Source organism: the organism of the source record quoted next, unplaced genomic scaffold, assembly GCF_019419815.1.
Source record: "Pyrus x bretschneideri cultivar Hongxiangsu unplaced genomic scaffold, Pyrus_bretschneideri_v1 Contig71, whole genome shotgun sequence".
NCBI classification, from domain to species: domain Eukaryota; kingdom Viridiplantae; phylum Streptophyta; class Magnoliopsida; order Rosales; family Rosaceae; genus Pyrus; species Pyrus x bretschneideri.
In genome coordinates, this window is record NW_025999811.1 from 732,501 (window position 1) to 750,669 (window position 18,169).

At 36.3% G+C, this 18,169-nt stretch overlaps 1 protein-coding gene and 2 pseudogenes across 7 annotated transcripts; 2 read left to right on the top strand and 1 right to left on the bottom strand.

Moving 5' to 3' along the window:
- Nucleotides 1–8,005, top strand: part of LOC125472682 — a 102,821-nt pseudogene extending 94,816 nt beyond the window's left edge.
- LOC103934058 overlaps nucleotides 36–18,169 on the top strand; it is a 42,811-nt pseudogene continuing 24,677 nt past the window's right edge.
- Nucleotides 7,957–18,058, bottom strand: LOC125472673 (disease resistance protein RPV1-like). Of its 7 annotated transcripts, none has more exons than XM_048574368.1 (10): nucleotides 17,902–18,058; nucleotides 17,747–17,812; nucleotides 17,552–17,638; nucleotides 17,339–17,375; nucleotides 14,461–15,183; nucleotides 11,486–12,219; nucleotides 11,121–11,425; nucleotides 10,614–11,027; nucleotides 9,562–10,506; nucleotides 7,957–9,454 (listed from the first exon to the last, which is right to left on the bottom strand). In XM_048574368.1, exons 5-10 carry the CDS (start codon nucleotides 14,952–14,954, stop codon nucleotides 8,807–8,809), a joined length of 3,540 nt encoding a protein of 1,179 aa, XP_048430325.1. In that variant the 5' UTR covers nucleotides 14,955–15,183; nucleotides 17,339–17,375; nucleotides 17,552–17,638; nucleotides 17,747–17,812; nucleotides 17,902–18,058; the 3' UTR covers nucleotides 7,957–8,806. The 7 variants fall into 7 exon arrangements, with proteins under 7 accessions (XP_048430325.1, XP_048430321.1, XP_048430320.1 ...); XM_048574364.1 differs by adding an exon at nucleotides 16,131–16,279 and having other exon boundaries at nucleotides 11,121–12,219; XM_048574363.1 differs by adding an exon at nucleotides 16,126–16,279 and having other exon boundaries at nucleotides 11,121–12,219.

An 18,169-nucleotide genomic window follows, 5' to 3' on the forward strand; every position in this document is an offset into this window, starting at 1 on the left:
GAACATAAACGGAGATTACAAAACTATGGTTATAACAACCATCTCTAAAACAAAAAGACTTTAACATAGGTGTTTTGTGTTCGACATATGAAGTCCGACACATTTTCAGCTACATCTCCGACACATTTGGGTTCGCCTTCAAAAGGAAGTCCGACAGGCAGGTCCTCTTCAATTCGAGCTCCGAATCCAAAGACCCATATGGCGAACTGGTGTTTAAGGACCAGTACCTCGAGGTATCCACCCGACTGCCGAAAGACTCCTCCCTTTACGGCCTCGGAGAGAACTCTCAGCTGCACGGGATCAAGCTCTACCCAAACGATCCATACACCCTCTTCACCACTGAAGTCTCGGCGATCAATCTCAACACAGATTTGTACGGCTCCCACCCTGGTTTACATGGATCTACGGAATGTCGGCAACGAAGCTTACGCGCACTCTGTTCTGCTGCTCAAAAGCAATGGCATGGATGTGTTCTACAGGGGGACTTCTCTCACCTACAAGGTCATTGGGGGTGTTTTCGACTTTTAGTTCTTTGCCGGGCCGACGCCGTTAGGCGTTGTCGACCAGTACACGGCGTTCATCGGCAGACCGGCCCGGATGCCCTACTGGTCTCTTGGTATGTTCTGCTTCCTACCCTCTGCTTTGCCTTCATTAACTTACTCAGTTATTCCTACTTCTAGCTTTAGATTAAAAGCATTGGATGTGTATATTTTTTCTGGTGCTTCTTTCCCTCCAACTTTGCAATTTTTTTTTTGAAATGTTAATTGTTTGGTTGGTTTGTTGGGATCTTTTCATATTATTTTGATATGGGTTGTTGATTTTGCTTTTCTTGCATTTTAGTTTGATTAATTTTGTGAATCAATGAGTAATTTCCATTAGGACTATAAGAACAAAGAGTAATTTAATTCTCAGTACCCAGATTCCGATTAGTTGCTTCTAATTTGTCGCCCAAAATGTTAGGTGTTTTGTGTTCGACATATGGAGTGATAAATGTGTGTTGATACCGAAAAATAAGATGAATTTAAAAGAATACAATCTTTTAAGGACCAACTGATGAAAAGGATCAGAGAAAGGGTTGTTGAATACACTCTTGGTCATGCATCTGTGATGTTGTAAGAGCTCTAATACTATCGTTGTAACATGGAGAAAGGAACAGTCCATAGATATCGAAGTTGTCCTAGAAGTGCTGTTATAGCACTTGAGGGCTTTGGTGCATTTTTGTTTTCTCTGAGTGTACATTGTTATTATTGTTATTGTTGTTTTTGGTGTTGTGGGTGGAACCGTGGAAGCGAGGGAGTGGTGGCTTACAGTGTGATTCTGTTAGTCGTATTTCTTTATGTTTGTTTGATTTTGGTTTCTGGTTTAAAATGTCGACGTTTAAGGTGCAAAACGAGGAGGGAATCATCACTGAGCTCTACATCCTGGGAAAATGGTACGAAATCAACTCTAATCCGCAATTTTTTTGTATGATTGTTTTTGGGATTAATTTGTCGTTTTTTGTGGATACAGTTCGGAGACGGACTAATGATCATTAAGAAGACGTGATAACAGATGGAGGGAATAAAGTATTGTTTGATGACCAAATCACGAAGCGGAGAACAACATGGAGTGGTTCTGATTCTCATGCCCTGCCGCATGCTCAAACACATCAGAGTAATTGAGATCTAATTGTACAATATTTATGATTTAGGGCTTGCATTGATTAGAATGGAAACACATTCTAAATTAGGAATATCATAACATTGTCTTACGAAAATTCCAAATGGAAAGCAGTCCGTACCTTCATTAGAAGGGAAACTGAAGGTATATAAATTATGAAGTGCAAAACTTCAAAAATGAGGGGCAAAAATTTTGTGTATGCTAAAGATGGCATACTGCATAAACCTCAGTTTTAAATATGACAACATGATAATGTATTTCAGTGCATATAAATGTAGTTCCACAAATTAGGCTCCATCTGAATGCAATTGGTTTCTCTGCTAGATTGCCGTGGACGAAGTATGATGTTTTATTTACCGCATCTAATGATCTTACTTATGGATTGCAGGAAGAAGTTATCAAGTTAAATGAACAATTTAGCCATTAGAAAAGTTTGGTAAGCTCTTACTGGGATGGCAGAGACAGAGGCCGTGGAGTTGGGCAGAGACAGAGGTCATGGAGTTGGGCGTGGGAATTCCACAAACCAAGGGCTGGTGTCAGTGGGTGTTAATATCAGCAATAAGCATTACTGGGATGTGAGTTCTCTCAACCTTTTGATTAATTTTTTCTATTTTGGCTTTTTATATAAGCTACGTAAATGTTTAATTTCCATTTGAAAACTTGGGGAATTCTTTTGTGAATGTTTTTGTTCTATTTTTTTGTGATTTTGTGAATGATTTTTGATGTCGTTTTAGTATATAATATGGTTTGGTTAGTTCACCCAAGAAAAAAGAATGTGGATGTTGTCTCTGGAATCCTATCGTCATCTTCCTCGCATGTAACGCTCTGGCCCTTTCAGTTGAAACCAAAATGTGTTTCAGGTGCCTAACACAACCTCTCACTACTCATTCACATCATTTGGTTTTTGTTCTGATAAATTTGTATGCTTTCTGGATTCTTTATGGCAGTTTTGGACCTTTTCTTTTCTGAATGTGTGCTTCTCTGGGTTTTTTATGGCAGCTCTGAGGAAAAGTAAGAAAAAGGAAGAACCAGTATTAGAAGATCTTCCCAAAGAGTACTACGATGATGTGAGTGCCTTTATCCTTTAACTTGGCCAAATGGGTGCTCAAATTTCATGTTTTTTTGTGATTATATGAGTAAATTTTTGTATTTTGTTTTGGGTTTTGCCAAATTCTATGGTGGTATTTATGGGTTTGGTATTGATTTTCAGTTAACAATGACTTTGGGGAAATTGATTGAGTCTGCATTCAATGTAACTTTTCGTGCAATTATATACCGATGAAATTGATTGAGTTTGGTGGGTTTGATGCGTACTGATATAAGTTTATTTGGTTTGGGTTGATCTGAAATTGGTGATTGCATTTTCATAACACGTTGGAATGTGAATTTTCATGCGTTTTGTAATTCTGAGTCTCTGTTTGGATGCTTTAATATGTTGGATTACCTTAGATACTGGCCTTCCCTTGATTTATGCATGATGGAACTAATTTAATTTAGAATAGATAATTTATCTGGTCTTCTTACTTTTGTTGGAATGTTGTTAATGTAATCTGTTAATTTTGGATATTTGTTTGTCATGGGTTCTGTAGAATTAGACTCCAGTTGTGTCCTCTCTGGTTTTCTGATTATTTTCTCAATTACGATTATTTCTTACCAATTTCCTTTGAGATTTGTGCATGTGTTTGTTAATGCTCTGTTTCTTCGTTTTTACAAGAAATAGAATTGCTCTCTTCCTCTTCTTGGCAACCACGTATGCCCTTTCTCTCAAATTCTTTCATTTGGGGTCTAAATGTGATGCCTTATTGCCTAAAATATCATGTTGTTAAATGGGTTATGATATTTTGGTTCTCTGCACATTCTGCATAAGTGCATACTGCAAAAAGCAAAATCTCTCTCTCTCTCGCTCTCTCCCTCACTTGCTTTTTGTGGCTAAAGATCATGTCGTTTGTGTCATAAATTTATTTTTGTTACGTGGGGTTATGTACATCTTTCGGATAATAAAAAAGTTTGAATCTTTACTAGGTTTCTTTAAATTTCTTTGAATTCTGCTTTGTAAATTTGGTTTAGAAATGTGTAGAATTGCATTTAAGAGGATCACAAGGAAGAGAAGCAAAGATCAGTTCTCAGGCATTCCCTACGTGAGATGACTATGCTTAATTGCTTACTCTCCACTCGCTATGCTACTTTGCTTCTCACTCCTTCAACTGCTCTTTCTCTTTCCCCTCTCTGCTGTGTACTGCCTAATTAGTTTTTTTGCATTTGTTTATTTATATCTGTAAAGCTTTCATGCTTGGATTTTAAACATATGATTCAAACATTCAACAGATATATATTCAACATTCGGTGGCTCTGGCAAAATCATATAGACTAAGACTTGTTAATATATGGAGGTGAGACGAGCTATTTCATTCCGAACTAAGACCTAAGGAATCTTCGCAATTCTTATCCTTTAAATTTTGTATTTTTTTAAATATTTATTAATTTTTTGGTGATGCAGATAGATGAACATGTTCAAAGGGAAATCATGAACCATAGATCACTGGACCATCCGAATATCATTCGATCCAAAGAGGTTAGTGATAATAGACTATTTTCATTTTGCATTTTTTTTTAAATATATATATATTTTTTTTGGTGATGCAGATGGATGAACATGTTCAAAGGGAGATCATGAACTACATATCATTGAAGAATCTGAATATCATTCGATTCAAAGAGGTCAGCGATCATAAACTATTTTCGTTTTGTATTTTAAGAGGATGAATTTGGCAAGTTCTGTTTGAATTTTGTATGAGTATCTGCTGGGGTTGGGTGGATGACGACAGAACATGCTAAATTTGGTCTTTGGTGTGCTTAAACTGGTACCGGGGATAGGGATGGGCAAATACCCATGGGTTATGGGTAACCGCGGTTACCCTTCCATTTAAATTAAACGGTTACGGTTATGATGCCTTATTGCCTAAAATATCATGTTGTTAAATGGGTTATGATATTTTGGTTCTCTGCACATTCTGCATAAGTGCATACTGCAAAAAGCAAAATCTCTCTCTCTCTCGCTCTCTCCCTCACTTGCTTTTTGTGGCTAAAGATCATGTCGTTTGTGTCATAAATTTATTTTTGTTACGTGGGGTTATGTATATCTTTCGGATAATAAAAAAGTTTGAATCTTTACTAGGTTTCTTTAAATTTCTTTGAATTCTGCTTTGTAAATTTGGTTTAGAAATGTGTAGAATTGCATTTAAGAGGATCACAAGGAAGAGAAGCAAAGATCAGTTCTCAGGCATTCCCTACGTGAGATGACTATGCTTAATTGCTTACTCTCCACTCGCTATGCTACTTTGCTTCTCACTCCTTCAACTGCTCTTTCTCTTTCCCCTCTCTGCTGTGTACTGCCTAATTAGTTTTTTTGCATTTGTTTATTTCAATGTTTTAAAAAACTAGCCTCGGGGCGCGCCTAGGGCGCCTTTGAGGCTGGGCGCCAAGGCTAACGCCTCTGTTTTGCTGGAGTGGGCGAAAGGCTTTGCCGGAGATGCCGAGGCGGCGGAGGCGCGCCTCAAGGCGTCCCAGGCGCGCCTCAAGGCGTCCCAGGCGCCTTGTCTGCCCTTTTTTTTTTTTTTTTTTTCAAAAAAAAAACGCTGTTTGGGTAAGGGTTTTTAGTCCAGATTCCACTTTTAATCCACATTCCACCATACCTTCGATCCTCTGCCTTCTTCACCCATTTCTCCCGTGCGCCAGAACACACAGCCGTCGTCACCCCAGTCGATCGTCCTCTCCCAGTCGCCACGCCGCCGTCATCACCCTGCCACCGTCACCCCAGTGCCGTCAGCAAGCCCACAAATCCCCAATTCTAAAGGTTAGGGTTTCTGAAATTCTGAAAAAAGTTAGGGATTTGCTTTTTTTTAAACTGATGTGAACTGTGGAGCATTCTGGGATAGGGCTGGGTGAGAGATAAATCTGGAGCAGTGGACTGGGGAAGCTTTTCTAGAGTAGGAAATAAATCTGGGCGATAAGGTTTTCTGGGGAAGGCAGAAAAACAGAGAGGAGGGAGGAGGCTAAAGGCTCAGGTGGATGGGAGAAGGATACCAATTTAATGTGGGTTTGATGTTGGAATGTGGGACCCGAGCCACTACTTGTTTTTTTCTTTTTTTTCGGTCAAAGAGTCGGGACTTGTTTGGAAAGTTGTCCAATGAGGGAGAGGAGATGAAACTGACAATGAGGTTGCCTATTTAATGGAAAATGGGATATAGGTATTTTCGTTTCAGATTTATAGTAAGGTTTCCAATTTTAAACGAATTTGGATGATATTATCTTTGAATAATAAATTTAGATGATATTATCTTTTGAATGACTATGGATTTGAATGATAAAATTGAGAATGGATGTTTATTTTACATAGTATTATTTTTTATACAATTATATGTATAATATATATAAAAAAAAATTTAATCCTATAAGGCTTCGCCTCACGCCTAGGCCGGGCTTCGCCTCCGACGCCTCGCCCACGCCTCACGCTTTTAATACATTGGTTTATTTATATCTGTAAAGCTTTCATGCTTGGATTTTAAACATATGATTCAAACATTCAACAGATATATATTCAACATTCGGTGGCTCTGGCAAAATCATATAGACTAAGACTTGTTAATATATGGAGGTGAGACGAGCTATTTCATTCCGAACTAAGACCTAAGGAATCTTCGCAATTCTTATCCTTTAAATTTTGTATTTTTTTAAATATTTATTAATTTTTTGGTGATGCAGATAGATGAACATGTTCAAAGGGAAATCATGAACCATAGATCACTGGACCATCCGAATATCATTCGATCCAAAGAGGTTAGTGATAATAGACTATTTTCATTTTGCATTTTTTTTCTAAATATATATATATATATGTATATATATATTTTTTTTGGTGATGCAGATGGATGAACATGTTCAAAGGGAGATCATGAACTACAGATCATTGAAGAATCTGAATATCATTCGATTCAAAGAGGTCAGCGATCATAAACTATTTTCGTTTTGTATTTTAAGAGGATGAATTTGGCAAGTTCTGTTTGAATTTTGTATGAGTATCTGCTGGGGTTGGGTGGATGACGACAGAACATGCTAAATTTGGTCTTTGGTGTGCTTAAACTGGTACCGGGGATAGGGATGGGCAAATACCCATGGGTTATGGGTAACCGCGGTTACCCTTCCATTTAAATTAAACGGTTACGGTTATGAGTAAATTGTTTAGATAAATAAACGGTTATGGGTATAACCGTTTATCCGCGAAATTTAAATGGGCGGTTTTAGGTATTAACCGCGGTTATAAACGGGTAACCGTTTACCCATTTATTTTATATATGTAAAATTAACACAAACTATGATCTTGATCCAATAATACTTAGGACCCAATAAATTAGCAAGGAATTCATCAGTCCTTCTCTCAATAACACTGCTACAGGAATGATGATTCTCATCATCAAGGAATTCGCCAAATTTAAATTCCTTGCGAGTAACCATGAAATTGACAGGAATGTCTTCTAAACAATTTTTGTAACCCAATAATACTTACCAAATATTATATTTACCTTCATTGGAAACAGTTAAAAATATCGTCCTTAAACTATTATTTTAATTATTGGAATGGTATAAGGACTTAAAAAATTAAAATACGAAAATGTATGATGAATGTACTTGATTGTTTAAAAAAAGAAAATTATGATAATTTTTTTTTAATTTTCAAGTTGTTAAAAAATATGTTGACGGGTGAAAAAGGGGGTAATGGTTAAAAAAAAAAAAGGATAAAGGGGAAAAAAGGGTAAATGGATAAACAGGTATTAAACGGTTATGGTTAAATGAGTATGTGGTTATGGGTATGGCTATAACCGTTTAGGCAATTACCCAACGGGTAAATGGTTATGGGGTATGAGCATAAACGGTTGTGGGTAAATAACTACGGTTACCTGCCTGCTATAACCGTTGCCCATCTCTAACTGGGGATGGTTGGAACTTTGAACTTGGAATGCAGTAGGACTAAGAGAAATGCCCTACCCATCTGGGCAATCCACCACTTGAAGAATTGATGTTAAAATAATACTGCTAAAAATATGAGCTTTACTTCCTGCACTTTGTGTCTTATTTATGTATGCAATCACGCCTGGAATGTGTCTTATTCATGCAGTTACGCCTGAAACAGTTGGTTCATGCTGCAACACGTGAGCTTATTTTCTAGTTGGGCTCTAAAACTTTATTTTTCTTAAAAACGGGTTTTAAATTCATACTTTATATAGGCAAGAACTTGTTTGGCATGAAATTTTGTATATTAAATTATTGAAAACAATTTTTTAGGGAAAAATTGAAAATAGATAGAAACGAAGCTTAACAACCAATACACATTTGAATCTAGTGATTTGTGCATCACCAACATCAGTTTGAATTAAACTGGGTAATAGTTTAAAGCACTCGTTACTACGGGGTCATGCGGGAGTCATTCTCAAGATCGATCACTTCATGGTTACAGAGATGGTAACAAACATTGCAGACGACAGTTGACATAGATTCATTCTCGCAGTTACGGATCCATTTCGTAAAGCCTAATAAGTCCGCTCCCATGATATTAAACAATCTGTCACGTGAGATCAATGCATCTTCACTACTTGATGGGACATCCTCCTAATCCTTATTTTGCTGCTCGTACACAAACTGGACTCCAATCTCCTTTGTGACGAAACCGTCTTGCTTTCTGATTATTTCGAGACACACTTCTTCCCCGCATTCCAATTCATTGTTCCCCATAATCCAATGGCTTAGCCATAACATATCTTCGTTCATCACTTTCCATTCAACCTTATTCGCCATTCTGAAGTTCCACTTAAGGCCCTTTGTCTCATTCCTAAGTTCAAGCAACTGGACAGGCCGGGAATCTGCAATCTCAGGGCTTCGATCCGATTGCCGGTCAAACAATATACATGCATTTAATGAGGTCATGCATTTAATGAGGCCGGGAATCTGCAATCTCAGGGCTGCAATTTTTTTGGGAAAATTTGAAAATAGATGGAAACAAAGCTTAACAACCAGTACACATTTGAATCTAGTGATTTGTGCATCCCCAACACCAGTTTGAATTAAACTGGGTAATAGTTTAGAGCACTCGTTGCTATGGGGTCATGCGGGAGTCATTCTCAAGATCGATCACTTCATTGTTAATGAGATGGCAACTAGCCTTGCAGACGACAGTTGAAATAGATTCCTTCTCGTACTCATCCCCAAGATCGGTATATTCCTCCAATGACCCAACGTGGTCCGCTCCAATTAACCAATGCGGTCTGCTCATTGCATCTTCACTACTTGATGGGACATCCTCCTTATCCTTATTTTGCTGCTCGTACACAAACTGGACTCCAATCTCCATTGCGAGGAAACCGTCTTGCTCTTTGATTTCAAAACACGCTTCTTCCCCGCATTCCAATTCATTGTTCCCCATAATCCAATGGCTTAGCCATAACATATCATCGTTCATCACTTCCCATTCAACCTGTGTCCGCATTCTTAATTTCCACTTAAGGCCCTTTGTCTCATTCCTAAGTTCAAGCGAATGGAAAGAAGGAAAGCCGCGTGCAATCTCAGGGCTTCGATCCGATTGCCGGGCATACAATATACATGCATTTAAACCTACGATCTTGATATTAGGCTGTGAAGGAACAATAAAAGGGAAAACAGTGTTACGCAAGCTCCTGTAATTGAACCGATCTGGAATCTTGCTCTCGTGGACAAAAATGCTAAATATGCAGCATTCAAAAGTTCCCTGCAGTTTCATGGTGATGTTGTGATTACAATCTAATTGTTTACGCCATAGAGATCATATTATAAGCACTTGTACATAGCAGAGAGAGAGAGAGAGAGAGAGAGAACCTTGGAGCGCCTTCTTGCACAATAGTTGTTCCCTTGGAACTCAACGCCACCGTTGGGTTTCAAATCGAATAGATCGATATCTTTGAGGAGTTTTATGTCAAAGCTGCTAAATGGTAGTGTATTGAACAAGCGTGCAACATCAACTAGTTTCCCACAATACCATAAATTTGAGTCCAATAATATGTTGTAATCCTCTAAATCAAAGTCCGATAATATGTCGCAAGAGTAGGGATCGGGGGCCGGTGATATGTCCAAGTTCGGTAAATTTGTTATTCTTTTCAATGATGTGCAACCTCTACCATTCAATTGTTTCAAACTATGTGGGAGCTCTGGAAGCATTGTGAGGTTTCTGCAACCTTCTACTGCAAGAGTGCGAAGCTTAACAAGATTGTTCATGCTCTCTGGTAGGCTTGTAATTGGATTGTTATTCAGATCCAAGTACTCTAACGAAGGCAGCATAGTAAGGGCACTCGGAATCTCTGATAGATTGCAGCGATCCAGACGTAAACTTGTTAAGGAATGTGGTAAACTTGCCAATGAGAAACTGCTTGATTCAATATTTTTTCTCGGCGACACCCACGACCAGATTGACCAGATTGAATACCATGGTTTAGGTGATAACAGAATGAGTTTCTTCATTTCACAAGCTGTAGATTGTAAGTGATCAGTTGTGGCAGTCGTATTGGCACCAAGCACAAGCTTTGAGCAACCAGAAAGAATAAGATCCCGAATAGATCTCAATTTTGGAAGCTTCATGAGATTTTTGCAGCCTTCTAGATTCAAAACAACAAGTTTCTCTAGGTATCCGATGGACTCATCAACCTCAACCAAATTTATGCAATGTTTAAGAATCAATCTCTCAAGGTTAGGGAGTCCTGAGAAGTCGGGGGTTGTCCTAAGGCCATGCGAATGACTGAGATTAAGAATTCTCAGCCTCGGAAGAAACTGTTTCAACAACAAGTATTAATCAATTTCTAAGAAGATATAATGGACATGTGTGAGAGAAAGAGAGAGAGAGAGAGAGAGAGAGAGAGAGAGAGAGAGTTACGTACCCTGATCCCATTCCAAACATGTTGTAGGCTACTATTTCGCATGTCAAGAACAACCAGGTTTTCCAAACAAAAATTTTCTGGTACTGATTTTAAGTGGAATCCTCTCCAAGATAAACATATTAAACTTTTTGGAAATTCTTCGTAGCTTCCCCTGATGTTGACGTTGTTGAGCATGAGAAGTTCAAGATTGTGCATCCTTCTAAACGCCTCAGGTTTGAAATCTATCTCATTTGATGCAGAAGCTGAGTTTGTGGATGAAAAGCTAATTGGTTTCCAAGAGAAGAAACCAAGCCCACTTCGTCTTGAAGAATTTTCATCATAATCTTCAACATGGCAGCGTTGTTTATCACTTACAACTAACGTTCTTTTGCAAGCAAGGTTGAGCATGAGGCCCTTAACATTTTCCGTACCCTGCTAACAAATCAGAGAATTGGGTAAGTATATAACTAGTACTGCACATGCAAATCATAACTAAAAATACATACACAAGAAAAACATAGTTCTTACACTTAATTTTCTCAAAATATTAGAGGCATCTTTCTGCAACACTCTACTACGTTTTCCGGGGTCATCAGGTGATTCTTCACGAATAATTTCCATTGCCATGTTTCTCACCAATTGATGCATGGCCAACCTGTTCGGCCATTGAATTTTCACTAGGCATCTGTCAACTAGATTTTCAATCCCAATCCTTGTGTGAAACTCTAAGCTGTCCAACATTGTACTCGTATAATCCATCTTCTTTCCTGTGAAGAAACTGGCTATGTGAAGGAATAAATTTTTGTCATGATCATCTTGTAAAGAATCAAAACTTATCCTCAGAACTTTCTGAATTTTGTCATTAGGGATCACGTCAAACTTCTGCAATGCACTTTGCCATACTTCTACACTTTTTCCGGATAGAGAAGATCCCAGAACTTCAAGAGCTAATGGAAGCCCTCCACAGTGCTGTACCACATGTCTTGAAAGCTCCATGTAACCTTCTTCTGGATGGGATTGTCTGAAGGCATGCCAACTGAAAAGCTCAAGTGATTCATCCTCATCGAGTTCTTGAACCATAAACTTTTCAAAAACTTCATGGGCTTTTAACAAATGATCATGTCTAGTTGTTATGATAATTTTACTTCCTGGATGAAGCCATTCTCGCATTCCAAGAATTGCTTTGAGTTGATCCCGGTTGCTCACATCATCAAGAACAATAAGAACTTTTTTATAGCCTACGGCTTGTTTGATCCTGCTTGTTCCTTCGTCCATATCGTATACTTTCTTTGCTTTCCCCTTTTGGATACCTGAAAGAAGTTTTCTTTGCAAGCGAGCAAAACCATTAGGTTGTTCTGAAGATTCTCGTATATCTGCAAGAAAGCTGCTACCTTGAAATCTACCAAAGTTACGGTTATAAGCGGCCTTCGCGATAGTGCTCTTGCCAATTCCACCCATCCCACAGATGACAGCTACACCAACATCATTTGATCCATCTTGTAACCACATGTTTAGGCGTCTCACACGATAATCCATTCCAACTGAAAAGGGAGCGACGTCTAAAGCTGCGTGATCCAGTTTATTTCTAATCTCTTCAACAATATCTTGGATGAACTGCCCCTCATACCTATAATTCATTTAATTGAAATATATGACGCAGAAATAAGCATGAGAACAAATAAAACCAAAATCGATAGGAAAATATAAACCAAAATCGAACAACTTCAAGCTTCACTGCCATCTACAATTTTACTTGAGGTTTTTTAGCCAAAATACACAACTCCTTACTTTGGTCCCAACATTTGAAATCGATAGAATTGGTCCCGAGTTTGTCCATATTTTGATCATTTAGTGAAAAATCTCCATAAAATAAGGATGAAATGATAAAAATACCCTCAATTTGGTCAAATCATTTTGGCCTATTGTTTATTAAATTGAGGATAACTTTATTATTTTGATCCTTATTTAACTTAATTTTTCACCCATGGATCAAAATGATTGATGGTAGACAATCTCAGGGACTCCTTATATTGATTTTAAATCTCATGGACTAAAGTGATGAGTTATGCAAATCTCAAGATCATTTTGGCTAAACAAAACCTTTTACTTAATCTAAAAGGGGGTTTTTTTTAACTCTAATCTTCAAGAAGATTGAAATTTAAAATAAACCTGATGTTAGATTACATATTGATTATAATCCCTTAATGTATCCTTAATTCAAAATAGTTAAGGTGCATTTTATTTAATGTCTCCTATTAAATATTTAAATTTATTATTATACAAAATTTTAATTTATTTTTTGACCAAAAAAGGGTTTTTTTTAATTTATTAATTTTATTTAGCATTCTTAAAACTTGAAGGACTCAATTAATGTAACTAAATGTTAGTACCGAAATGTGTGTATCGAAATGTATTATATTTAACTAATGTATTTAAATATTAGTACTGAAATGTATGTACCGAAATATATGCACCAAAATGTATTATATTAATTAATGTACCTAAATATGTGTACCGAAATATTAGCACCGAAATGTATGATATTTAACTAATGTCTATAAATGTTAGAACTGAAATATATTATATTAAATTAATGTACCTAAATGTGTGTACCAAAATGTATGCATCGAAATGTTAGTACCGAAATGTTTTATATTGAATTATTGTACCTAAATGTTTGTATCGAAATGTATGTACTGAAATATGTGAATCTAAATGAATGCATTGAAATGTATTATAATAAATTTAATGTACCTAAATGATGAAGACAAAGTACATCGAAATATATTGTATAACAAAAATTAATTTATCTAAATGTTTACAACAAAATATATTACGATAAATGAAATGAAAATGAAAATTATAGTGAAATAAATTAATACATTAAAAATTAGGAAGAAAAAGAGAAATAATTAAAAAAATAAAATATAATTAATAAATGAGGTTATTAATGTATCAAGTGACAAAAATTAGATTTTGATCTTATTCATGGTTTTAGTCTAAAAATCATCTTTGCCAAGGATTAAAATCTAGTTTTCTATAGGGGTCTTTGAACTTTAATCCTTCAAGAAGATTAAAATTTAATAAAAACCTAGCGTTCGATTGAATATTGATTTTAGTATGTACTGAATTCAAATTCATATTATATTTTTGTTTTTATATTTAATAGATAACTTATTTAATGTTATTACATTAAATTTTAAATTAATTATTATACACATTTTAATTCACTAAATTTATTTAACTTAATGAATTTTATTTAACTTTATTTGATTAATGTACCTAAACTTTTGTATCATAATATATTTTACTAAATTAATGTACCGAAATGTTTGTACCTAAATATATTGTAGTGAATTAATGACACATAAGAAAATATGTAAAAACATAAGTAAATCAAAAATTCCGTACTAACTATATGACGCTAAACTAGTGTACCGAAATGTTGGTACCTAAATATATTATACTAAACTAGTTTACCGAAATGTCCCTACCTAAACATATTATACTAATCCAATGTACCTTCGTACCTAAATATATTGTAATGAATTAGTGGCAGATAAGAAAATATGCAAAAATATAAGTGTGCCAAAAAATCTCTACGAAAATATTTTCTTATATAAGATGTTACCATAATGAGAATTAAAATTTATAATATTTTCATAAAATTTAAATTCATAAAATTATAAATAAAACAAGAGACATTGAATATATGCAGGCATTAAATAGAGTCTAAGAACTAAAATCAATTTTTAATCTTGTATAAGACACTTTTCTAAACTTCATCTTATTTAGAGATTAAAATCTAGTTTTCTAATTTAAAAGACACTTTCAATTAGCTTGAGAACATTATGAGAATAGAAATTACCGATCTCCTAAAACCATTCCTCCCAAAGACGCAACATCTCTAAGAGCTCTTCTCCACAGCTCCACCTTGTCCATCTCCTCCGTACTGAATCGCTTCTCATGTCTGGCAAATGCTTCAGCAAAAGAACCACTCTGCTTCCTGACATCGGATGGATCCACATCATAGAAAATTGGTAGAACCACATGTCTACGATCAGCATTTCTACGTTCCACGATCTTCAAAAGTTCGTTCAAACACCACCTTGAGGAAGCATAGTCCTTGGAGAAGACAATTATCGATACTTGTGACTCCTGTATCGCCTTCTCTAACACCGACTCAATCTTCTCCCCTCTCTTGATTTCATCATCGTCTCTAAACGTGTGGATTCCTGCTTGCTCCAAGGCTCTATAGAGGTGATCAGTAAAGCCCTTGCGCGTGTCCTGGCCTCTGAAACTCAAGAAGGCATGATAGGAACACCGGTAAGAGGACGAATAAGAATCTCGGAAAGCATCCATCTAGAGAAACTCTCTGCTTCTTGGTTCTTGCAATGACTGAATGTAGGGCACGAATATGCAAGGCCGAGGACAATTATATGCAGTTTCTGAGAGGGACATATATATGAAGAGGAAGGTTCCCATTAGCCACCAGGAATTCCACACTTACTGACGAGGAAGTTTCCTTGTAAGTGAATGGGATGTTGAGGTACAGAATTTGAGAGGAGTTTGACTATCAGCTTTGATGAAACTAGGACAAAAAAATGTTACGAGGTTGAGTGAAATTGTAAATACCATAAATTGTGAAGCATTCTACATGTAAATACCATAAATTGGGAGACCTTAAATTGCCCTTGAAAAGTGGGAGACCTTAAATTGTGGAGCATTCTACATGTAAATACCATAAATTGCCCTTGAAAACTTCAAAATTTACAATTAAATTAAGTACATTACATTTTACACCCTCAAGTTTGAGTGAAATTGTAACCTCATACAACATATTTAGAGCATTTCAATCTCACACACAAACTTGTATTTTATAGCAATTTCAAACATTCATTCGTTAAACCGTTAATTTAACATTTTTTTTTCTTTTTTTTCAAACGTTAATTTGACTTTCGGGGTTAGGGTATTTTTGGGGGCATGTGGCTTGACGTGAAGGAGTCAAATTAGAAAGAAGATTGGTGTAGGGGACTAGTTCCACAAGACACGGTGGTTGTATGGAATGGGTGGTGCTGATGGAGAATGTAGGAAAGAAGGTGGAAATGCATGTGGTGTGCTCGGGTGGGAGAAGAGTGGGTGGGTCCCTTTTTACTTTGTTTATTATTTAGTTTTGTATTTAAATTGTTTTTATAATTAATTATTTTATATGCCTAGTCTTTAAAATATGTGGTTCATGTATTTGCCAGTCATCACTTAACAGTAAATTGACGATTTGACTAACAAATATATAAAATTGCAATAAAATACAAATTTGTGTATAAAATTGAAATATTTTAAAGATGTTTATTGTAAATTGGTAGGTGTTTTATGATTGACAAATATATAAACAAATTAACTTAATTTTTTTTTTTTAAATCGTAAAAAATTTTCTAATTTAACATACAAAGACTAATTATCGCACGCATAAATTTTGACAAGCGGCTAGTAAACACAAGAAAAATAAAGTACAGTAAATGAGAAAGAGTTAAACCTTACAGTTGACGAGTTAGCGGGAAGATTCTTAATAGCCACCAAGACACTTCACACTTATTGATGAGGAAGTTTCCCCGATGGATTAAGTCAATGGGTTGGTGAGGATAATACAGAATAGGAGTTTGACTATTAGGGGGGAGTTTGACGATCAGCTCCCATGATGAAATTAAACAAAGAGAAATGCCAAGGAAAATCTATCAGAGCAAGTTCAGTCCATTCAATCCGTGGTATCATTTTTTGTACATAATATTTGACACACGTTCTTGCAATACTTACTTCGTTATATATTTAAACGATCTGAAATGTTTATCACTTATTATTTTCTCAAAGACTATGTCTACCAAAAGATCATCTAAATCTGATCCATTTCTTCATTACAAATGAATGTCTTAATAATTTTGATTTATATAATTTTTGCAAAAATGCTAAAATACACGGAGTGAGTCCACGAAAGCGTGTGTTAAAGGTTGGTTAAAAAGAAGTGGTGCGACTGCCATGGAAGAGAGACTATTTTAAACGATGTCTAGCCTTTATTAAACAATGACTCGCACCGAGATTGACCAATCTCCAAACTATATTCTTTCTTTTATTATCAATCTCCAAACTATCTAATCTTTCGACAATCCACGTTCAGAAAACAAGCATCCTCATTATTGTCAAGTGCAATAATTCACAGAATACAAATCTGTAAAAAAACATCCAACAAGGCTACAACCTTCAAAGCGAGTCTATGAAGAGGCTCAGTGCTCACAGCTCAGTGGAAAGGAACTACCAAAGAAAATGTCATACGGGAACGTATAATCTACATCAAGACGCGAAGTAACGAGATTAACTCTAACAGAGAAAAGTAATATGAACTCAGATTCTTCCCACTCGATGTGCAACAGCATGAAAAAGAAAAGAAGCTATGACTAATCTTGCAGGGTTTAATTTTGAAACCAAATGCGATAAACAAAAGAACCACAGGTTTGCTATAAATCACTACACAAGATATAAACGAACGGGACATGCTGGTCTAAAGAACCACAGGTTTACTATTTGTGCAGCAAGTTAATCAAGTTTAGAAAATTTTCTTCTATTTTTGGAACCTATAAAACATAGCGACAAAGAAAGAGACCAAAGTGAATGATCTAGCGGTTGAAGCCAATTTCAACGAAAGGTACAAGCATACATAATTAGGAACCCAACTAAAGATAAATAAGTAAACTTACCAAGATCAACAATACTACAGGCATATCAGGACTTGATCTGTAACAAAAACAAAACTTGTCATTCATGATGTGAGAGTGGTGTAGTTCAACTGTACAATTAACAGTCCCAACCGGAAAGTTTCAGACAACACAACATCATCACTGAAGCATGAGAGCACGTGAAATGTAAAGATCCAGCGAAATCCGACACCGAAAAAGATTAAGAAATAATACCTTGTCATATACGGTAATGAAGTAGTAACCATTGGGAGCACATTGAGTGCTATCCTTCAACAACCCATCAACTGTCCGAAGCTCAACCTAAAATCCCAAAATCAATTTGTTACTTGTTCGATATCCCGTATCTGGTTTAGATTAGTGACGAAAATGCAGTGAAATTTCAGGCACTAATTCCAAAAATTGTTTTACCGTGATCTGAGAATAATCCAATTTAGCATCGGTCGGCTTCCTGGCCTTGATCAGAGAAGAACTAGCCTGAGAGTTTACAGTGGCGATTACAGACTCGATCAGGTAAAAGGGTAGAATTCATTAACTCTAACAGTGAAAAAGATGAAATCTTTTACCTCGACGAAGCCGCCGCAGCCGTGGATTGAGTCGGCGAAAGTGGTAGAGAGAGAAGAGATTACGAGAAAGAAGAAGAAGAAGGCGGAGGCGTGGTCTTTGATGCCTCCCTCGTGTGAGTGTTTTTAGAGTTGCGAGACCTGATCTTCTTGGATGCAGACGGGGTTTAGTTTCAGCCATTGAGATTGATCCAACGGTAATCAATTAAATTGCTCCAGGTATCTGTTAGGATATAAGTGTGTGTGGAGGATATAGCCATGTGTCACAAAT

What these genes read in the sequence shown, in the direction of transcription:
- LOC125472673 (XM_048574365.1), bottom strand. Translation starts at nt 14,954, where the DNA reads ATGGATGCTTTCCGAGATTCTTATTCGTCCTCTTACCGGTGTTCCTAT. An exon ending in ATATTTTGAGAAAATTAAGT is followed by an intron (nt 11,028 to 11,120) that starts GTAAGAACTATG and finishes CTGATTTGTTAG; the next exon opens with CAGGGTACGGAAAATGTTAA. An exon ending in GTGCAAGAAGGCGCTCCAAG is followed by an intron (nt 9,455 to 9,561) that starts GTTCTCTCTCTC and finishes ATGAAACTGCAG; the next exon opens with GGAACTTTTGAATGCTGCAT.